This window comes from Jaculus jaculus, chromosome 4, assembly GCF_020740685.1.
Source record: "Jaculus jaculus isolate mJacJac1 chromosome 4, mJacJac1.mat.Y.cur, whole genome shotgun sequence".
Classification (NCBI taxonomy): Eukaryota; Metazoa; Chordata; class Mammalia; order Rodentia; family Dipodidae; genus Jaculus; species Jaculus jaculus.
The window spans coordinates 3,396,316-3,418,009 of NC_059105.1; the positions used below are offsets into that span (position 1 = coordinate 3,396,316).

General features: G+C 46.1%; 1 protein-coding gene across 2 annotated transcripts in view; it reads left to right on the plus strand.

Annotated features, from left to right (window-relative positions):
- Positions 1–15,462, plus strand: part of Slc16a14 (solute carrier family 16 member 14) — a 41,626-nt gene extending 26,164 nt beyond the window's left edge. For both annotated transcript variants that reach the window (XM_004662859.2, XM_045148330.1), the window contains one exon: positions 12,852–15,462. In XM_004662859.2, the coding sequence (XP_004662916.2) occupies positions 12,852–13,003 (152 nt within the window). In that variant the 3' untranslated portion in view covers positions 13,004–15,462. The remainder of the gene's footprint in view (positions 1–12,851) is intronic.
- The last annotated feature ends 6,232 nt before the right edge of the window (positions 15,463–21,694 follow it).

The window sequence follows — 21,694 nt, forward strand, 5'->3', positions numbered from 1 at the left end:
GAAACCCGTGGGTTCAGGATGAAATTCTTCCTGCCCTCTTCTTTCCAGGCTCTCTCTGGGTCCTAAAGTCACCTCCTCTCTTTGTGGACCACTGTTCTTTTGGTTTGTGGATGAGGGTATGTTGTGCTTATGTGTGTGAGCACACGTACACATTTGTGTGTGTGTGAATATGGGGGCCAGGGGCTGATATGTAAATGTCTTTTTCAGTCTCTCGCCTTTTTTTTTTTTTTTTTTTCAGGTTAGGGTCTCACTCTGGCCCAGGCTGACCTGGAATTCATTATGTAGTTTCAGGATAGCCTTGAACTCATGGCGATCCTCCTACCTCTGCCTCCCGAGTGCGGGGATTAAAAGCGTGTGCCACCACGCCCAGCGTTTCGCCTTACTTTTCGATCAGGGTTGTTCACTGAAGCTGGAGCTCATCAATTCAGCTAGACTAGCTGGCCAGCAAACCCGTCTCCACCACCCAGTACTGGAGTTACAGGCTTGCACCACCACACCTGGCTATTTCATTTTTTAAAAAATATTTTTCTTTATTTATTTGAGAGAGAGGGACAGATAGAACGGGCACACTAGGGCCTCTAGCTGCTGCAAATGAACTCCAGACGCATGCATCACATTGTTCACCTGGCTTTACGTGGGTCCTGGGGGATCAAACCTGGGTCCTTTGACTTTGCAGGCAAGCATCTTAACCACTAAGCCATCTCTCCAGCCCCGCACCTGGCTTGTAAGTGGGTGCTATGGATCCAAGTTATGCTTGTTCTCTGAAACAGAGTCTTGTTATGTAGTCCCAGTGCTGGCCTCCTCATCCTCTGTCTTCTAAGGACTGGGATTATAGGCATGAACCACCACGTCCAGTTCAATAAAATCATTCACTCTAGGCCTAGTGGGTGATGGTCTGTAATCCCAGCTATTTAGAAGTCTGAAGCAGGAGAATCAATCTAGGTATCTGATTTCAAAAAACCACAGGGCTGGAGAGACAGCTTAGTGATGAAAAGCATTTGCTTGCAAAGTCTGGTGACCCAGGTTTAGTACCCCACTACCCATGTAGAGCCAGATGCATGAAGTGACACAAATTTCTGGAGTTCATTTGAAGGAGACAGACCCATGCTCTCTCTGCTTGTAAACAAACATAAAAAATCCATTACTGCGATCCTACCTTCCTTATCCTAGCACTCTTTATTCTGCACTTTTGGAAATTTTTATTTTTTTGCAAACAGAGAGAGAGAGAGACGAGAGAGAAAGAATGTACATGCCAGGGCCTCTAGCCATTGCAAGTGAACTCCAGACACATGAGTCCTTTGTGCATCTATCTTATATGGGCCCTGGGGAATGAAACCTGGGTCCTTTGGCTTTGTAGGCAAGTGCTTTAACTACTAAGCCATCTCTCCAGCCCTATTCTGCAGTTTTAAAAATATTTTTAAGAGATTACTTAGTGGTTAAAGCAATTGCCTGAGAAGCCTAAAGACCCAGGTTCAATTCCCTAGTACCCATGTAAGTCAGATGCAGAAGAGGCACATGTATCTGGACTTTGTTTGCAGTGACTAGAGGCCCTGGCATGCCCATTCTCTCTGTCTGTCTGCCCCTCAATCTCTCTCTCAAAACAAATAAATAAACAATAACTAAAAATTTTTTAACTGGGTGTGGTGGCACACACCTTTAATTCCAGGACTTGGGAAGCAGAAGTAGGAGGATCACCATGAGTTCAAGGCCACCCTGAGACTACATAGTAAATTCTAGGTCAGTCTGAGCTAGAGTGAGGTCCTACCTCAAAAAAACAAAAAATATATCTTTTTAAATCTTGTTTTATTTTTATTTATTGATTGGTTTATTATGTGTGTGTGAGAGAGAGAGAGGGAAAGAGAATGGGTGCACCAGGGCCTCCAGCTGCTGCAAATGAACTCCAGATGTGTGCGCCACCTTGTGCACCTGGCTCATGTGGATACTGGTGAATGGAATCTGGGTCCCTATGCTTTGCAAGCAAGTGCCTTAAATGTTCAGCCATCTCTCTGGCCATGAACTTTTTAAAAAAATATTTTTATTTAATTATTTATTAGAGATATAGAGAGGGAAAGAGAGAGAGAGAGAATGAGAATGGGCACACCAGGGCCTCTAGCCACTGCAAACTCCAGATGCATGTGCCACCATGTGCATCTGGCTTACGTGGGACCTGGAGAATTGAACCTGGGTCTTTGGGCTTCACAGGCATGGGCCTTAACCACTAAGCCATCTCTCCAGCCAATTTTTTAAAAATTTTTATTTATTTATTTATTTATTTGAGAGCGACAGACACAGAGAGAAAGACAGATAGAGGGAGAGAGAGAGAATGGGCGTGCCAGGGCTTCCAGCCTCTGCAAACGAACTCCAGACGCATGTGCCTCCTTGTGCATCTGGCTAACGTGGGACCTGGGGAACCGAGCCTTGAACCGGGGTCCTTAGGCTTCACAGGCAAGCGCTTAACCGCTAAGCCATCTCTCCAGCCCAGCCAATTATTTTTTTAAGAGGACTAAGGATAGAACTCAGTGATAGGCCTCTTGCCTTGCCTTCTCAAGGCCCTGGGTCAATCCCCAACACTGAAAAATAATGTTTGGGTAAGAAGCTAGATTTTCACCCATGCAGCTGATGGCATTGGTAGGTCAGTTAAGGCCCAAGAATCACTTTAGGAAACCCCATGGGGCTGGGGTGACGGCTCAGCGGGTCTTGCTACTCAAGCCAAGAAGACCCGAGTTTAGATCCTAAGCACACACATAAAAGGCGGGTACAGTGACAACCCCTATAATCCCAGCACTGGGGAAGCAGAGACAGGAGGATTCCTGGGGCTTACTGGACAGCCATTCCACACATTGCACGTGGAACCAATCTGTCAGTGATGGTTCTCTGCATGATCTAGGATGGCTTCCATTTCTAATAGTCTGTCTGAGGTTATTTTTACATTCTCAGATATTTTTTCCCAGCGCTGGGGATTGAACCCAATGTCTCGTTCATGCACCTCATTAGATTCCAGTAGCACCTTCACACTTAGAAGGGGGTGGCGCTTAATAACTCATGGCCGTGGCTTCCTGAGCCTTTGCTGCGGTCGGCATGGGCTCACTTACTGCACTCAGTGGGCTTGCTACAGTGGAAGAGACGGGGATAACATAGAGGGCAGAGGTTTCCTCTCAGTCCTCACTCAATTTCCACCTCGTCCTTAGTCATCAGATCTTATCTCTTCCCTCTTCCTGGAAGTAGGTTCTGACACAAGGCGAACCACGGCAGGTGGTTAAGAACTCTCTGAGAGCTGGGTGTGGCACACACCTGGAGCCCAAGGAGAGAGGCAGAGACCAGGTGTTCAAGGGCAGCCGGGGCTACGTAGCAGCCGCTGAGCTCTTTGAGATCCTGTTTCAAAACTCAGACGAAAAGAACTTTGTGCGAATGCGGTGCACGCTTCTGTGAGGACTCCAGAGAGGCCTTTTCCTGTGCTTGTCGCTCCCTCTCCTCCCACTGAGTCCAGGCGCTCAGCAGCAACGACAGACGTTCGCTGGCTGCCTCATTATGCTTAATTCATCGGCTCTGCGGGCCAAGAAGCTAACAGGGCAATGAGATGCAGTCCCAGCAATTATGCACTGTAGCTTAGGGTGCCTGGCCATGGGAGGGACTAAATCACCACATTAGATTCTTGCTAGACAATCAGAGTAGGCTAGAAATTATTACTTAGCTGGGCATACTGCAAAGGAAATTACTGCTTATGTTACCTTTTACATAGATATGAGTGATTTCAGAAATAAGCATGTTTCCCATTTCAGAGAGAGTTCTACTAGCATTTAAAAATCTGGTAAAAGGCCAGGCATGGGTGGAGCATGCCTTTAATCCCAGCACTCAGGAGGCAGAGGTAGGACTGCCATGAGTTCAAGGCCAAGGCCACCCTGAGACTACATAGTGAATTCCAGGTCAGCCTGCGCTAGAGTGAGAACCTACCTCAGGGGAAAAAAAAAAAAAAAACTGGCACAGGGCCGGGGAAACGGCTTAGTGGTTAAGGCACTTGCCCGTGAAGTCTAAGAACCCAGATTCAATTCTCCAGGTCCTACATAAGCCAGATGCACAAGGTGACACATGTGTCTGGAGTTCATTTGTGGTGGCTAGAGGCCCTGGCGTGCCCAGTCTCTCTCTTTCTCTCTGTCTCAAATAAAATTGATTAACTAATTAATTTTAAAAAATAAAATAAGCAAAAATCTGGTACAGCAGTGCTAGAGAGGTGGCTCTGCGGTTCAGGGCACTTGCTTGCAGAGCCTGTCAGCCTGGGTTCAACTCCCCAGAAGCTATGTGAAGCAAAGTAGTACCTGTGTCTGGAGTTTGCTTTCCATGGCAAGAGGCTCTGGCGTGTGCACGCGTGTGTACACACATGCACAAATAAGTTTAAAAAATTAGAAGATCCGGTACGACCTAGTTCCGTGTTAGACCACTGTGCATTCCATTTCGAAGAGCACGCAGCTTGCGGTCTTGCAGAGGCTTCAGCCGCAGCGCGCAGCAGCGCGGGCTCCGGTCTAACTCCCGCCGCAGCGCTGCCGGCACGCGCTTCTGCTTGAGCAGCGGAATGGCCGATGGCTTCCGAGGTGTTTCCAGCATGCATCCAGCTCTGCCCTTCGGGTCAGGCTGACCAAAGAATCTGCATGGACCACTTCCCTTTGCATAAACTCTGACGCCTGAGCACTGTCTTTCACCAAGCCTGGAGCACTTTAACACCGGACCGCCTCGGAGGAAAAGCGCATGTGGTCTTACAGGGAACTATATTTTCCTTTGAAGCTATTCATTTGATGGATGGGTCAGGGTTGCTGGGATCCCAGGTCCCAACTCAAGGACCCAAGATCTGAGCCAGCTGTGATGCTATAAGCCTATATAGCCTCAGCACTTGGGAGGCAGAGGCAGGAGGATCGGGAGTTCAAGACCAGCCTCAGCTACACAGCAAGTTGGACACAAGCCAGGGTTACATGAGACAATATCTTAGAAAGACAAAACGACTTATAAGAAAAATAAACAGGTGCGGTGTGTGGCCCATGGTATAATCCCAACACCTGGGAGGCGGGACAAGGCTGCAAAGCCATCCTAGGCTATAAAGTAAGCTCACCTGGCTGGGATGTGGACCAAGGTAGAGCACCGGCCCAGCATAGTCAAGATCCAAGGTTCAATTTCCAGTATCAAAACAAAACAAAGCCGGGCGTGATAGCGCACACCTTTAATCCCAGCCCTCGGGAGGCAGAGGTAGGAGGATCACTGTGAGTTCAAGGCCACCCTGAGACTCCAGAGTGAATTCCAGGTCAGCCTGGGCTAGAGTGAGACCCTACCTCAAAAAAACAAAAAACAAAGAATCAGAGGCGGGGGGGGGGGGGAGAGTAAATTCTAGAAATGGCTGCATCTGAACTAAATACAAATCATTTCTGGTCACGTTGTCCAGTTCATGTTAACCGAAATGATGCCCCAACTGTTTCAGCTGTCAGGATTTGTGACTTATCACTGTTTTCAATCACTGATCAGTGCAAAGCATGAGTTTAGCCGGGTGTGGTGGCGCATGCCTTTAATCCCAGCACTCGGGAAGCAGAGGTAGGAGGATCACCGTGAGTTCGAGGCCACCCTGAGACTACTTAGTGAATTCCAAGTCAGCCTGAGCTAGAGTGAGACCTACCTCAGAAAACAAACAAACAAACAAAAAAGCACAAGTTTAACTACAAAGACAACAGAGTCAGCTTCGGTTGCAAATAGGTGGAAACCTCACTTTTTCTTTGGTGGGCCTGGGGCTTGGCTGCAGGCTCCACACCTGCTAGACAAGTGCCCTACCACCAGCTCAGTCCTGTTCTGTTTTATCTTGTTTGTTTGTTTGGTTTCTCGAAGTAGAGTCTCACTCTGGTCCAGGCTGACCTGGAATTAACTCTTGTCATCTCAGGGTGGCCTTGAACTCATGGCAATCCTCCTACCTCTGCCTCCCGAGTGCTAGGATTAAAGGCGTGCGCCACCACGCCCGGCCTGTTCTGTTTTATTTTGAGACAAGGTCTTACTACACTCACTCCTCAGCTCAGGCAAGCCTCAAACTTACCATCCTCCTGCCTCAGCCTACCGAATAGCTGGGATGGCAGGCCTGTGCCAGCAGACCCAGCTGGCCCCTGTGCGGTAGGCGCGCACAGGCAGGCCCGCCCCTGCTCTGCTCTGCAGACAGACTCCTCCGCGGTGTCGAGGCGCCCGAGTTCCGCCACCATCATTCTCAGCGGCCACGGTTCGAGGCCGGGGCAAGAGCAGACATGGGCTTGTTTCCGTTCAGTTTCCAGTGTCAGCACAGCTTTCAGACTCAAATCTGATGGCAAAGCATTATCTTTGAATTATGTGTTTAATTTTGATTCCAATTAAAGATTAAGAAAAGACAGAACAAGCTGGGTGTGGTGGTGCGCGCCTTTAACCCCAGCACTCAGGAGGCAGAGGTAGGAGGATCGCTGTGAGTTCGAGGCCACCCTGAGACTACACAGTGAATTCCAGGTCAGCCTGAGCTACCTTCAACCCCTACCCCAAAAAATCAGAAACTTGTTTAAATTTAAAAATATATTCGGAATTCTTAGCTTTTCCCTTAAGAAAAAAAAAAGATCAATTATTCTGTTATTTTTGTTTTCCTCTATGAATGCCTTGACCAATCCCTGTAATTAATAAGGGCACATTAATTGTTCACCTCATAAAGTAGAGATGCAGTTAACTCCCAGAAGTCACCTGTCCTGCTTGTCATTGTGTGGTTATTTGATGGTGGGAGAAGTTTAATTTGCATTCTGTGTATTAATTTGTTAACTAGATTTATTTTATTTATTTATTTGAGAGAAGGAGAGAATGGGCATGCCAGGGCATCTAGCCATTGCAAACAAACTCCAGAAGCATGTGCCACCATCTGGCTTACATGGGTTCTAGGGAAAGGAACCTGGGTCCTTAAGCTTTGCAGGCAAGTGCCTTAACTGCTAAGCCATCTCTCCAGTCCAATTAATTTTTTAATTTTATTTATTTATTCATTTATTTGAGAAGGGGGCAGATAGAAAGAGTGAGCATGCCAGGGCCTCCAACCACTGCAAATGAACTCTAGACACATGTGCCATCTTGTGCATCTAGCTTATGTGGATCCTGGGAAATTGAACCTTGGTCCTTTGGTTTTGCCTGAAAATGCCTTAGCCACTAAGCCTTTCCTCTAGCCCCCAGTTAGATTTTTTTTTTTTTTTTTTTCGTTTTCCCAGGTAGGCTAACCTAGATGGAATTCACTATATAGTCTCAGGGTGGCCTCCAACTCTGGGCAATCCTCCTACCTCTGCCTCCCAAGTGCTGGGATTAAAGGCATGTGCCACCACGCCTGGCTTCCAATTAGATATTTTTAAAATATATTTTCATATATTTGAGGAGAGAAAGAGAGAATGGGAACACCAGGGCCTCCAGCCACTGCAAACTCCCGATGCATGTGCCCCTTGTGCATTTGACTTACGCCGGTCCTGGAGAGTCGAACCAGGATCCTCTGGCTGTTCAGGCAAATGCCTAAACTGCTGAGCTATCTCTCCAGCCCCCAATTAGATACTTTTAAATTTTTATTTATTTATTTATTTACAGACAAAGAGGGAAACACAGAAAGAGAATGAATGAGTGCGCCAGGGCCTCTAGCCACTGTAAACGAGCTCCAGATGTGTGCACCCCCATGTGCATCTGGCTAACGTGGGTTCTGGGGAATTGAACCTAGGTCCCTTGGCTTTGCAGGCAAACACCTTATCCACTAAGCCATTCCTCCAGCCCTAATTAGATACTTTATATATATATATATATATATATATATTATATTATATATAAAGATATATATATTAATTAATTTATTTATTAGACACAGAGACAGGGAAAAAGAGAATGGGCACACCTCTAGCCACTGCAAATGGACTCCAGATGCATGTGCCACCACGTGCATCTGGCTTATGTAGGACATGGAAAATCGAACCTGGGTCCTTAGGCTTCGCAGGCAAATGCCTTAATCGCTAAGCCATCTCTCCAGCCCTTAAAAGATTTTTTAAAAGATTTTATTTTTATTTATTAGAGACAGAGAGAGGGAGAGAGAATGAGCACACTAGGGCCTCTAGCCACTGCAAAAGAACTCCAGATTCATGTGTCACCATGTGCATCTGGCTTATGTGGGACCTAGAAAATCGAACCAGGGCCCTTAGGCTTTGCAGGCATGCGCCTTAACCGCTAAGCCATCTCTCTAGCCCTTAAAAGATATTTTTAAGGCCGCATGGCACTCTTGCCCAGGCTGGCCTCAAACTCCTGGCAGCCCTCCTACCTCAGCCTGGTATGATATGTGTGGGCTACCACAACTGGCTTCAAAAGATATATTTGAGCCTGGCATGGTGGTACATGCCTTTAATCCCAGCACTTGGGAGGCAGAGGTCGGAGGATTACCTTGAGTTCGAGGTCACCCTGAGACTACATATTGAATTCCAGCTCAGCCTGAGCTAGACTCAAACCCTACCTCAAAAAAAAAAAAAAAAAAAAAAAAAAGATATTTTTGAAAAGCAGCAGAGAGTAGTGTTTAGTCATTAAACCACCACCAAAGTCTTTTCTAACTCACAGAGTTAGGTAAGGGCATTTGTCATAGTAATGCACCGTAAAAGTGACCTAATGAGGTCAGCATGTGAAGCCAGGGAGATGGCTCAGCAGATGACAGGGATTGCTGTGATGCCTGAGGACCTGAGTTTGATCCCTAACACCCACGTTTTTTAAAGCCAGACGTGAGGGCTGGAGAAGATGGCTTAGCAGTTAAGGCATTTGCCTACAAAGCCAAAGGACCCCAGTTAGATTCCCCAGGACCCATGTAAACCAGATGCACCAGGTGGCCCATGCATCTGGAGTTTGTTTGCAATGGCTGGAGGCCCTGGCAGACTCATTCGCGCCCCCCCCACCTCTCTCTCTCTCTCTCTCTCTCTCTCTCTCTCTCTCTCTCTCTCTCTCTGCCTCTTTCTCTCTCAAATAAATAAATAATTGTAAAAAGAAAAAGTCTGACATGAAGATGGGCGTGGTGGCACACACCTTTGATCCCAGCACTAGGGAGGCAGAGGCAGGAGGATCACTGTGAGACTACATAGTGAATTCCAGGTCAGCCTGGGTTAGATTGAGACCTACCCTCAAAACAAACAAAACAAAAAGCCACACATGGCCTTGCATGTCTATAACCCAAGTGCTAAAGGGGGATTATGGTAACAAACTTTTTCCAAACCTTGCGTTTGTTGGGGTGAGGGGTACAGGAGCATCATGGGAAAGCCCGCCCTAGCATAGGCTGCATGCCCAGCCCGCAGGAAGCTGTGCTGGCAGGAAGGCCCCTCCCAAGCAGTTGTTTTCCCATATAACTTCAGGGAGGAGGCTTGCAACCTTCCCTGCAGACCTGCCTTCCTGAGTCTCCTGAGCTTCCTTCCTCTGCCAAGGAAAGCCTGCTTCAGCGGCTCCTAACACCCGGCCCCTCCCCCACTGTTTATCAGTCCTGTGACCTTGGGGAGGGTCCTGTGCCTTTTGAAGTTTCAGTTCTCCCAGACTTGACCTCTGAATCTCCAGAGCCTCCCTCCTCTCTTCAGGAGGGAATATTTCAAATCCCAAGAATTTGTTGTGCAACAGGCGGGAGACTGGAGGGTTACTGGAACAGCTCGCTGGTCAGCCACCCTAACCCAAACCTGGCCGGCTCGAGATTCACGGAGACTCTGTCTTGGGGAAATAAGATGGACAAGCAATAGAGGACGCCTGACGTCCTCCTCTGGCCTCTGCACACATGTACGTATCTGTACACACATACGCATACACTCCACATACACCACACGCATGACAATTATGTGGTAATGTATTATAATATTGAATTATTCTTTAAAAGATGACATAGCATCTAAGACTCCAGATGACAGTTCGGATTTTTTTTGACATTTTTAAATATTTTCTTTATTTATTTATTGAGACAGAGAGAGAAAGAGGCAGAGAAAGAGAGAGAGAATGGGCATGCCAGGGCCTCAAGCCACAGACACATGTTCCACCTTGTACAGCTGGCTTACATGGGTACTGGGGAATCAAACTCGGGTCCTTAGACTTTGCAGGCAAATGCCTTAGACAGTTCAAATTTTTAAAAACATAACTTCAAGTTTATACTTGGAAAAGGATCATCGGTGAGTGCTAAGGCACAGTGGTATACCTTTGCACAGGAGGTAGAAAGAATAGCAGTGTAGCAGGGCATGGCGGCACTTTAATCCCAGCACTTAGAGGTAGGAGGATCACCGTGAGTTCGAGGCCACCCTGAGACTACATAGTGAATTCCAGGTCAACCTGAGCTACAGCGAGACCTAACCTAAAAAAAAAAAAAAAATCAAGAGCTAGAGAGCTGGCTCAGCAGTTAAGGCGCTTGCCTGTAAAGCCTAACAATCTGCGTTCAATTCCCCAATACCCACACAAAGCCAGATGCACAAAGTGGCACATGAGTCTGTAGTTCATTTATAGTGGCTGGAAGCCGTGGCATGCCCATTCTGTCTCTCTCTCAATATCTCTCTCCTTACAATAAATAACTAAAAATATCTTTTAAAAAAAAATAGCAAGAGCTGGAGAGATGGCATAATGGTTAAGGCACATGCCTGCGAAGCCTAAGGACCCATGTTCGATTCTCCACATAAGCCAGATGCACATGGTGGTGCACGTGTCTGGAGTTTGTTTGCAGTGGCTGGAGGCCCTGGAGTGCCCATTCTCTCTCTCTCTTTTTCTCTCTCTCCCTCTCTGTCTCTCTCAAATAAATAAAAAGAATTTATATTTATTTATTTATTTGAGAGCAACAGAGAGAGAGAAAGATGGAGAGATGGAGAGAGAGAGAATGGGCACTCCAGGGCCTCCAGCCACTGCAAACAAACTCCAGACACGTGCGCCCCCTTGTGCATCTGGCTAACGTGGGTCCTGGGGAATTGAGCCTTGAACTGGGGTCCTTAGGCTTCACAGGCAAGCATTTAACCACTAAGCCATCTCTCCAGCCCTAAATTCTTTTTTTAAAAAGAATAGCAATGTAGTGTACATTTTAAAAAGATAGAAAAGACTGTGAGGGTGGTGTGTCTGTCAGCACACTGATCACTTGATTCAGCAGGTCTCCTTCCCGGCCCTATGCATGTCCCTCCCCAGGATGCACCTTGGGTCCGAGTTCAAGAGCAGGGTCACGTAGCCATACTCCTTTGGTGGAACCTCTAGGCAAGCTCACAGAAGGCTAGAAGTATTTTTTTAAGCAGAATTGGAGGGGGGTTTTGTTTGTTTTTTAGTTTTTTGAGGTAGGGTCTCGCTCTAGCCCAGGCTGACCTGGAATTCCCTGTGTAGGCTCAGGAGTTGGCCTTGAACGCACGGTGATCCTCCTACCTCTGCCTCCCAAGTGCTGAGATTAAAAGCGTGCACCACCATGCCCAGCAAGAATTAGAGTTTTGTTAAAGATATTTCAATACAGACTTTAAGCACAAAGGTTAAGAGAAAAAGAAACAGAAAGAAAGATGCACTGTTCGGGGTATAGTGGCTCATGCCTTTAATCCCAGCACTTAGCAGTCAGAGGTAGGAGGATTCCTGTTAGTTCGAGGCCACCCTAAGAATACATAGTGAATTCCAGGTCAGCCTGGGCTAGAGTGAGACACTACCTCGGAACAAAAAGGAAAAAAGATGGGTATAGCCAGGCATGGTAGTGCACACTTTTAATCCCAACACTTGGGAGGTGGAGGTAGGAGAATCGCTGTAAATTCAAGGGAACCTGAGACTACAGAGTGAGATCCAGGTCATCCTGGGCTAGACTGAGACTCTACCTCAAATAAACTTTAAAAAAGATGGGTGTGGGCATTCCTGAGGCAGAGCCTTAGAAAGCATGGTACATACCCAAGTGGGCAGGATGGGCTTCTCAGGGGAGAGTCACCAAGAACGGATTTTGAAAGTTTTTACATAAAGAAATGGTAATTAGGGATGTGGGATGCATAGCTCAGCTGAGGGAACGCGTGCCTAACCCACATGAGACCCGGGGCTGGGTCCCCAGCACCACATAAAGATGAGCGCGGCTGGGCTGGAGGGATGGCTTAGTGGTGAAGCGCTTGCCTGTGAAGCCTAAGAACACTGGTTCGAGGCTCGATTCCCCAGGACCCACATAAACCAGATGCACAAGGTGGCACATGCATCTGGACTTTGTTTGCAGTGGCTGGAGGCCCTGGTGCACCCATTTCCTCTCTCTGCCTTTCTCTGCCTATCGATCTCAAATAAACAAATAAAATAAATAAATCTTAAAAAAATGAGCGTGGCTTTATGAAGATTCATGCTTGTATTCCTGCATTAGGGAGGTGAAGACAGGCGGATCAGAAATACAAGGTCAGCTGGGCGTGGTGGCGCATGCCTTTAATCCTAGCACTGGGGAGGCAGAGGTAGGAGGATTTCTGTGAGTTCGAGGCCACCCTGAGACTACATAGTAAATTCCAGGTCAGCCTGAGCTAGAGCAAGACCCTACCTCGGAAAAAAAAAAAAAAAAATCCAGACATACAAGCTCATCAAGTCTATAGTGAGTTCAAGAGCCGCCTAGGATACATGAAACTGCTTCAATACCAAAATGTTAAACGAGGCTTAGAAGTATATAGCTCAGTGGCTGGACACTTGTCTAACTTGAACAAGGCCCTGGGTTCCATCCCCAGTACCACAAAGAAGAATTAATGATTTTTCTATTCCTGATGATATTGGGTATCACACATACTGGTAGACTAAACCTTATAAAAAACATTTGCAGTGGAAATAAATGCCTGGGTTTTTGAACTTTATCTTAAAATGTTATACTGAATATATTCTTTTTTGTTTTGTAGGGTGGATCTACGACATCACACAAAAATATGACTTTTCCTTCTATATATGTGGTTTGCTTTACATGGTAGGAATACTCTTTTTACTCATTCATCCATGTATTCAAATGATAGAACACTCCAGAAGAAAATTCACAGACAGTGCACATGTTTAGTGTCATGTGATGCTTTGTGTGAGATTTCCTTCTCATGCCTACCTCACCTGGTTGCTATGAGGATCCTGTGATATGTTGTGGGGACGTGCTTTGTGGTCACTGGTAGTTTCACTTATAAATCCTTTGTGACTGATCCATTCATAAGCAGCATAGCCCCTCTGTTGAGGAAGAGGCTGTGATGGAAGGTATTAAGGACTAAAGTGATTTAGAGATGATGGTGTTGATATTCTTAAATAGTTACTATAGATTCCCTTGTAAAAAAAACACTTTCACCCCAGGCATGGTGGCACATGCTTGTAATCCCCGCACCTGGGAAGTAGAGGTAGGAGGATCAAAAGTTCAAGGCCAACCTTGGCTACATAGTAAGTTCAAGGTCAGCCTGAGCTACAAGACTCCATCTCAGATACAAAAACAGGGAATTTAAAAACTACTTCTTTGTAGGTAAAAATGAAAATATCAATGTTTCCACAGAACATACAGAAAATGGCTTTCAAATATGAGAATATGACTGGAATGAAAGTCATTCGTACAAGGAGTTGTAAGCAGGCTCCCATTCCAAAGGTAATGCAGTTTAGTGCAACTAGAGACAAACGGGTTGTATTTTTATTAAGAATCCAGCAGCCAGAGATCTTCCTTTGGGAGATGGCATTGGCCATCAATTCTGATTCAGTTCATTCAGGAGAGATGAATTCAGTAATAAGCTGAACCTCGAGACAAATCTTTAACTAGCCCATTGCATGAATGAGTTCCTTAGCGGAAACTATTAGTCCACACAACCACTGGATCAAGGGCTGCAATTTAAGCAATTCTATTTATAACATTGGCCTCTATCTTAGATTGGGTCATTTTCCCCAAGTTTCTCCTGCCCAATGCATATCTTAGAGAACTGACTGCTGCCTAACATGTGAAGTCATGTCGTGGTTAAGTCATTTATAGAGCCTGCTTGTTAACCCCAAACACAAGAAGCCAGTTGTGAGGGTCATGAGTGGAATGCCCTTGTCTGTGTACCTGACATTGAGGGACCAGTAACAGACAGCCCAGCTCTGGTGCCCATGTATAGACCATCTACTTACATGAACTTGGCACAGTTTTCACAATCATTCTCTTTACTAACTTAATACAGGAAGATGTCTGTAATTTTTGACATCAGATATTGCTTGTCGGAGATGTCTATTTTTCTAAGCTGAAATGTTTTCAGATTGCACAGTGCATCTGGACTAGGATCATTTTTTAAATTTCTGGCTGTCTTACTTGTTTGCACCTACTTTAAAACCACTTGACTTTCTACTCATGGATCTGGGGGATGTAGCTCAGAGTTTAAGCACTTGTCCAGCATGTGCAAGGCCCAGAATTTCATGTCCAGCACCACAAAACAAAGACATTTCTACTCACAATTTGCTCATCAGAGAAAGTAAATCCTTTAATGCCATGGCCAGGATCTTGTGTCAAAATGATCTCGAATGGACACAGCCCATTCTCAATTATCCTTGGTAATTAGAGGCAGGAATGCGATCCTGAGTCTAATTCTAGCTCACAGTTTCAATTAGACTCCACTGAGCTCTTCCCCACTGCGGACAGGTGATTAAGTGGACAGGTTTCCTTCGGCTGCATCTCCATGATTTCCTCTGTAAAGCTGAGTGGGGAGGCTGGGCAAGGAAACCACCGCCTAAACAGCAGTAATGAGAAAAGGCAGCTAATGGGGAACCAGAGCATGGCTATTGTACACACTTGCTGTTACATCCAGTGGTTTGAGAATGGCCTGTAAGTTACTAAAGATAAATTGCATGTCACCCTCCATCTGGTTTTACACAAAGACCTATGTATTACCCTTATACCGCTGGCACTATTAAAGAAGCCTTATTTTGACAAAGGCAGTCTCAAAAGCTGAAACAGGGCTGTTTATTTCATGGTAGATTCAGTAATGTACGTTTGTATACGTATACATTTACCATCATGGAATAAGGATGTGACTGAGGAAACATGCTGTGTGTTTTAAAGCTATATTGCTTTATTGCTGTCATTGCCCACAACAGCGAACGAGCAGGAGGCGGTGGTGAGGACTTTTGAGTGGCGCTGTCGCCAGCAGTCACAGATGCCCATACTGCTGGCTGCAGACCAGAGCGACCAACGTCCCACCCAGCGACCCAGCGTTAATGCCATTCGGTTCGGGTGAGACTGCTCACATTCGGTCTGTAGTGCTGCCCACTGGCTTAATTCTGCTGGTGGAAGTGGCTGGTGGCTTCTCCTGAGTCAGGGTCCCCACGGTACAGAGCTGAGGTGAGACCTGCTTGCAATATTCACATGTGGAAAACATTTCCTGTTTCTATTCTGGCCCACAGTAATCTGCGATATTCCCAAGAGTTAATTGTGTCGTTCTACCATGTGCTTTAAAGTGTTCCCTTCATAGTCCCAAATGATCTTTATTTACATGTAGCTAAATAAAATTTGTTCTGTTTGAAGGTGGTCTGTGAGTTTTTGTACAGACATCTGTGTGGGCTGGGGAGACGGCTCAGTGATTGAAGATGCTTGCTTGCTAAACCTGACAGTGTGGGCTGGATTCTGAGGACCCACATAAAGCCAGATGCACAAAGTGGAGCATGCATCTGGTCCTGTGCAGTGGCAAGAGGCCCTGGGGACACCTATTCATTCTCTCTTTTTCTCCTTGCAAATAAATAAAAGTTTAAAAAAAAAATCATTTTGCTAGAGAGATGGCTTAGCAGTTAAGGCACTTGCCTGTGAAGCCTAAGGACCCAGGTTTTATTCTCCAGGTCCCATGTAAGCCAGATGCACATGGTGGCACACGTATCTGGAGTTCGTTTGCAGTGGCTAGAGGCCATGGCGTGCCCATTCTCTCTCTCTCTCTCTCTCTCTCTCTCTCCCCATCTTTCTCTATGAAATAAATAAATAAATAAAATATTTTTTAAAAAATCTCAGTGTGTGTCTGCTTGCCTGTCTCCTCCTGTGGTGGTTTGAATAGAATAGGTGGCCCCCAATATATTCAGTTGTTTGTTTGTAGTTTGCATCTGCAGCCACCTGGCTGGAGGCAATGTCACTGGGTGGATCTTAAGGTGTGGTGGTGGGTTTCAGATTTTAATCTAAAGATACGCAAAGTGTGCCTAGCTGGAGTTCCTGAAGTGTGCTGTGGCCTTTGACCTTTTGGCATGTGCTTCTTTCTCTGTCTGCTTGGGCCTGTGAAGGCAGGCCAGCTTCTTCTGCCATTATGGAACTTCCCCTGGATCTGTAGGCTTCAATAACTATCCCTTCCTCTGTAACTGTGCCCGGTCCGGAAGTTCCTCTCAGCGAACCCGAATCTGTCTGCTACACCCCCTCTCCCTCCCCCCTTCAGTGGGTACTCCTGAAATGCAACACTGAACCTGATGATTACCTGCTTCATTCTTTAGTCTGAAACTGCATGTCTTTAGGTGTGACCATGGTACTTGGAGAGACTTGCCTAAGCTAATTGTCAAGTGTGGAGTCTCTTGATACATAAGTTTAAAAAATAAACTTAGGGCTAAAGAGATGGCTTAGCGATTTAAGGCTTGCCTGCAAAGCCTAAGGCCTCAGGTTCGATTCCCCAGTACCCACATAAGCCAGGTGCACAAGGTGGCACATGGGTCTGGAGTTCATTTGTAGTGGCTGGAGGCCCGGACATGCCCATTCTCTCTCTCTCTCTCTCTCTCTCTCTCCCCCCTCTGTCTCTTGCCCTCTCTCAGATAAATAAATTAATATTGAAAGTAAATTCAATTTAAAATAAAAAACAAACTAGATGTATTAAGAAGTTTCTAGCAAAAATGAAAGAATAAAATGCCTGTTCAGCACACACCTGAGAGCCAAGCACTGGAGAGGTAGAGGCAGGAGGATCGGGTCAGGGCCCGTCTCAGCTTTACAGCAAGTTCAAAGCCAACCTGGGATACAGGAGACCCTCAGAAGATCAGCAGGAGTCCGGAGCACCTGTGCCCATGCAGTGGCTTTTCTGCAGCATTGCGTCCAGGGCCAGGTAGGCGGCGCAGGCAGTAAAGCGCTTGCTTCACAAGCATGAGGGCCTGAGGTTGATCCTCAGTCTGATGTAAAGGCAGGTGTTGTATGTACCTGCAACTCGGCACTGGACTGTGGGAGACAGTCAGCTCCATGAAGCTTGCTGGCAGTCAGTGTAGCCTCATCAGCATGCTTCAGACCAAGGAGCCAGGTGTGGTGGCGCACACCTTTAATCCCACGCTCGGGAGACAGAGGTAGGAGGATTGCCGTGAGTTCGAGGCCACCCTCAGACTACATAGTGAATTCCAAAGTCAGCTTGGGCTAGAGCTAGACACTACCTTGAAAATAAAAAATTAAGAAAAGGATGACACAAGCGCGTGCACACCCACATATACATGTATGCATATCATATACACACACTCGAATAAGAAAAGAAGAAAGCGTGGATCTTAGAGTTGAATGTAAAACACATCTCCCAGCTAATCATTTTGGTACACAACTATAATTCCAGGACTCCGGATGCGAAACCAAGAGGATCACAAGTTCAAGGTCAGCTGGGGCTACATATCAAGATTCTGTCTCAGAAAATCCAAAATAGGAAAATAAAACATGCCTATGTTTTATTTATTTATTAGAGAGAGGTAGAGAGTGAATGAGATTGGGCGCACCAGGGCCTCTAGCCACTGCATACGAACTCCAGATGCATGTGCTACCATGTACATCTGGCTTATGTGGGGCCTGGAGAATCTAACCTGGGTCCTTAGGCTTCTCAGGCATACATTTTAACCACTAAGTCACCTCTCCAGCCCATAATATACCTATGTTTTAACCCCAGTATTGCATTTCTAAAGATTTCTTCTACATATGAAGGAGCACAAGTGAACAAGGATATTTTGCTTCGTTGTATATTATATAAAAACATTTGGGGACTGGAAAGAAGGCTTAGCAGTTAAACAGCTTGCTTAAAAAGCCTGAGGACTATGTTCAACTCTCCAGATCCCACATAAGCCAGATGCACAAGGTGGCGCATGCATTGGGAGTTCATTTGCAGTGGTGGAAGGCCCTGGTGTGCCCATTCTTTTTTTTATATATTTTATTCATTTGAGAGAGAGGGAGAGAGAAAGGGAAAGGGGGAGAAAGAGAGAGAAAGAGGATGAATGGGTGCACCAGGGCCTCTAGCCACTGTAAATGAACTCCAGACACATGCACCACCGTGTGCATCTGGCTTATATGGGTCCTGGGGAATCGAATGTTGGTCCTTTGGCTTCACAGGCAAGTGCCATAACCACTAAGCCATCTCCCCAGCCCCCATTCTCTCTTTCTCTATCTGCCCCCTCTCTCTTGTTCTCTCTCTCAAATAAATGAATAAATTTAAAAGGTATTTTTAAAACAAACTAGTAATGATTTACATGTTCAAAAATGGGAGCTATTAGAATATGGTGTGACCATACTGTGGAATTTGTACAATTACTCAGAGGGAAAAAAAAAAAAGAGTCCATAAGTGAAATTAGAAGAGTCTTCAAAATCTTCTTGGTAATAGATAAAAGCAAGATGAAGCAAAATGTTCACTATGCTCCCAATCATGTTTTTGTTAAAACAAGGTCATTCAGGCATTAATAAGTGGACATGTATGGAATGTTTCTAGGAAGAAAACTATGGTTGGCTCTGGCTTTGTTCCTTGAGATAGGTGTGACTGTTGCCTGGGAAGGCCTAGAAGGTCAGTTGTTATCTATGGAACACCCCCTGTACACTTTTATTTTTCTGTTTTTCAGTACACGCCTTCCTTTCCCATCAGGAACTATAATCTGGGTGTCTGTAGGCACAAGGCGGGCTGATGCCAAGTCCCCAGAGTCACAAAGCCGGCCTGCATAGTTGCTACCAAGCCACGGAGGTCAACAGCGATAACCAAGGGGAATGGGACCCCTGACCTGTTGAAGTGAAACTGTCACTGATAGCATAAAGCATGGAGAGAGATTTTAAGAAACGCCACTGAAACACTGTCACGAGGAATGACTGCTTTTTAAAGATACTGAGGCAGAAGTAGGAGGATCACTGGGAGTTTAAGAGGTCAGTGTGACAGTACAGAGTGAGTTCCAGGTCAACCTGGGCTAGAGTGAGACTCTACCTCAAAAAAAAAAAAAACCTTCATAAGTGAATCTGGCCACCTATTTCACTAGAAAAGTACTCAGTGTGTTTAAATTACTTACAAATGTTTTATTGAAGTCTGGCGTGATGGTCCATCCCCTTAATCCCAGCACTCTAAAAGCTGAGGTGGGAGAATCACTGTGATTGGAAGGAAGCCAGCCTGAGATCAATTCCAGGTCAGTCTGGGCTAGAGCAAGACCCTACCTTAGAACAAAAAGGGAAGAAAGAAAAATACTTTATTGTGGGCTGGAGAGATGGCTTAGTGGTTAAGGCATTTTCCTGCAAAGTCAAAGGACTCAGGTTCAATTCCCCAGGACCCATGTAAGCTAGATGCATAAGGTGGCACATGCATCTGGAGTTCATTTGCAGTAAATGGAGGCTCTGATATGCTCATTCTCTCTCTCTCTCCCACTTTCTTTCTCTCAAATAAATAAATAGAAATTTAAATTTTGTTTGTTTTTTTTGTTTTTGAGGTAGGGTCTCACTTTAGTTCAGGCTGACCTGGAATTCACTGTGTCATCTCAGGGTGGCCTTGAACTGTGGGCAATCCTCAAAATACTAGCCAGGCGTGGTGGCACATGCCTTTAATCCCAGCTCTTGGGAGGCAGAGGTAGGAGGATCACCCACAGTTCGAGGCCACCCTGAGACTAGATAGCCTGAGCTAGAGTGAGACCCTAACTCAGAAAGCCAAAAAAAGAAAAAGAGAAAAAAATACTTTATTGCAAAGCACACAAGCTGGTGGAAGTTGATGCAAGCTGTTTCCTTTTGAAAGCTTGATTATCATTGGCAACGAGTCCTGTACTTGTTTTCCTTGGAAAGGGAGTGTCACCTGCAGAGTCTGCCAAATGTGAACAGTGTGTCATGAAAAGTCAGTGGATAGGCATGTGTGCCAGTGGGACGGATGCAGCCTCTGTGGAAATCGTGCTGATGGCCGTTTAGAAGTTAAACACAGAGGGAATGGGGAAACGGCACAGCAAGTTGCTTGAAGTGTAATCTTGAAGGCCTGAGATGATCTGCATTCCGTCCCCAGCATCCACATATGGCGGTTTGAATATAAAATGCCCCCCATAGACTGCAGTCAGGTTTGCATTGCTGAAAAAATACCCAGCCGAGAGCGTCTTGTGGGAAGAAGGGGTCATTTCAGCTTACAGACTTGAAGGGAAACTTCATGACGATGGGAAAATGATGGCATGAGAACAGGGTGGACATCACCTACTGGCCAACATCAGGTGGGCAACCACAACAAGAGAGTGTGCTGAACACTGGCAAAAGGAAGCTGACTGTAACACCCACAAGCCCACCCCCAATAATAAACTGCCTCCAGGAGGCTTTAATTCCCAAATTGCCATCAGCTGGGGATCTAGTTTTCAGAGCACCTAAGCTTATGGGGGACACCTGATACAAATCACCACAAATACTTAATCCCCAGTGTTTGTTTGGGGAGGCTGTGGAACCTTCAGGAGACAGTTTTGATGGTGGAAGTGTGTCACTGGGGTGGACCAGCCCACTTGCAGCTCTTTTTTTTTTTCTGTGTCTCATTGTTTCCTCCTCCCTTCTGATGTGATGCTGCGACACTGGCATTCTGTTCCTGCCATGCCCTCCCACCATTACAGACTCCCTCTAAAAACTGTAAGCCAAAAACCTTTCCTTCCTTAAGATGCTTCTAGTCAGGGTTGGTTTTTGTTTTTTTTTTTTTCCCCAGAAACAAGAAAGTAACTGGTATACCATGTTTAAAAAACCATGCTGGGCATAGCCATGCACTCCTGTGATCTGAGTACCATGGAGAGCAGAGACAAGAGAATCACTGGGTCTCACTGGGGACCCAGCAGCTCCAGTTCTGTGATAGACTATGTGTCAAAGAAGCAAGCAGAAGAGTGAGAGAGGCACAGCTTGCAGGCTCCTCTGGCCTCGGCATGCTCGTGCACACACCACACACATCACGCCACACACGTCTCACACACACACACACACAAAGTTAAACACAGAGCTGGCCTACTGGCGCAAGACTCGAATCCCAGCCACTACGGAGGCTTGAGTTGGGAGAATCTCAAGTCTCAAGTCTGCTGGGCTACAGAGTGAATTCACAGCCAGCTTGGGCAACTCACTGAGACTTTGTCTCAAAATAAACAACACATAAATAAACGGAGGGCTGGAGGGATGGCTTTGCGGTTGGATCACTTGCCTGCAAAGCCAAAGGACCCAAATTTGATTCTCCAGGGCCCACATAAGCCAGATGCACAAGGTAGCACATATGTGTGGAGTTGATTTGCAGTGGCTGAAGGCTCTGGTGTGCCTATTCTCTATCTGCCTTTCTCTCTCTCTCTCTCAAATAAATTAAAAAAAAAAATTGGGCTGGAGAGATGGATTAGCGGTTAAGTGCTTGCCTGTGAAGCCTAAGGACCCCGGTTCGAGGCTCAGTTCCCCAGGTCCCACATTAGCCAGATGCACAAGGGGGCACACGCGTCTGGAGTTCGTTTGCAGAGGCTGGAAGCCCTGGCGCGCCCATTCTCTCCCTCTCCCTCTATCTGTCTTTCTCTCTGTGTCTGTCACTCTCAAATAAATAAATAAATA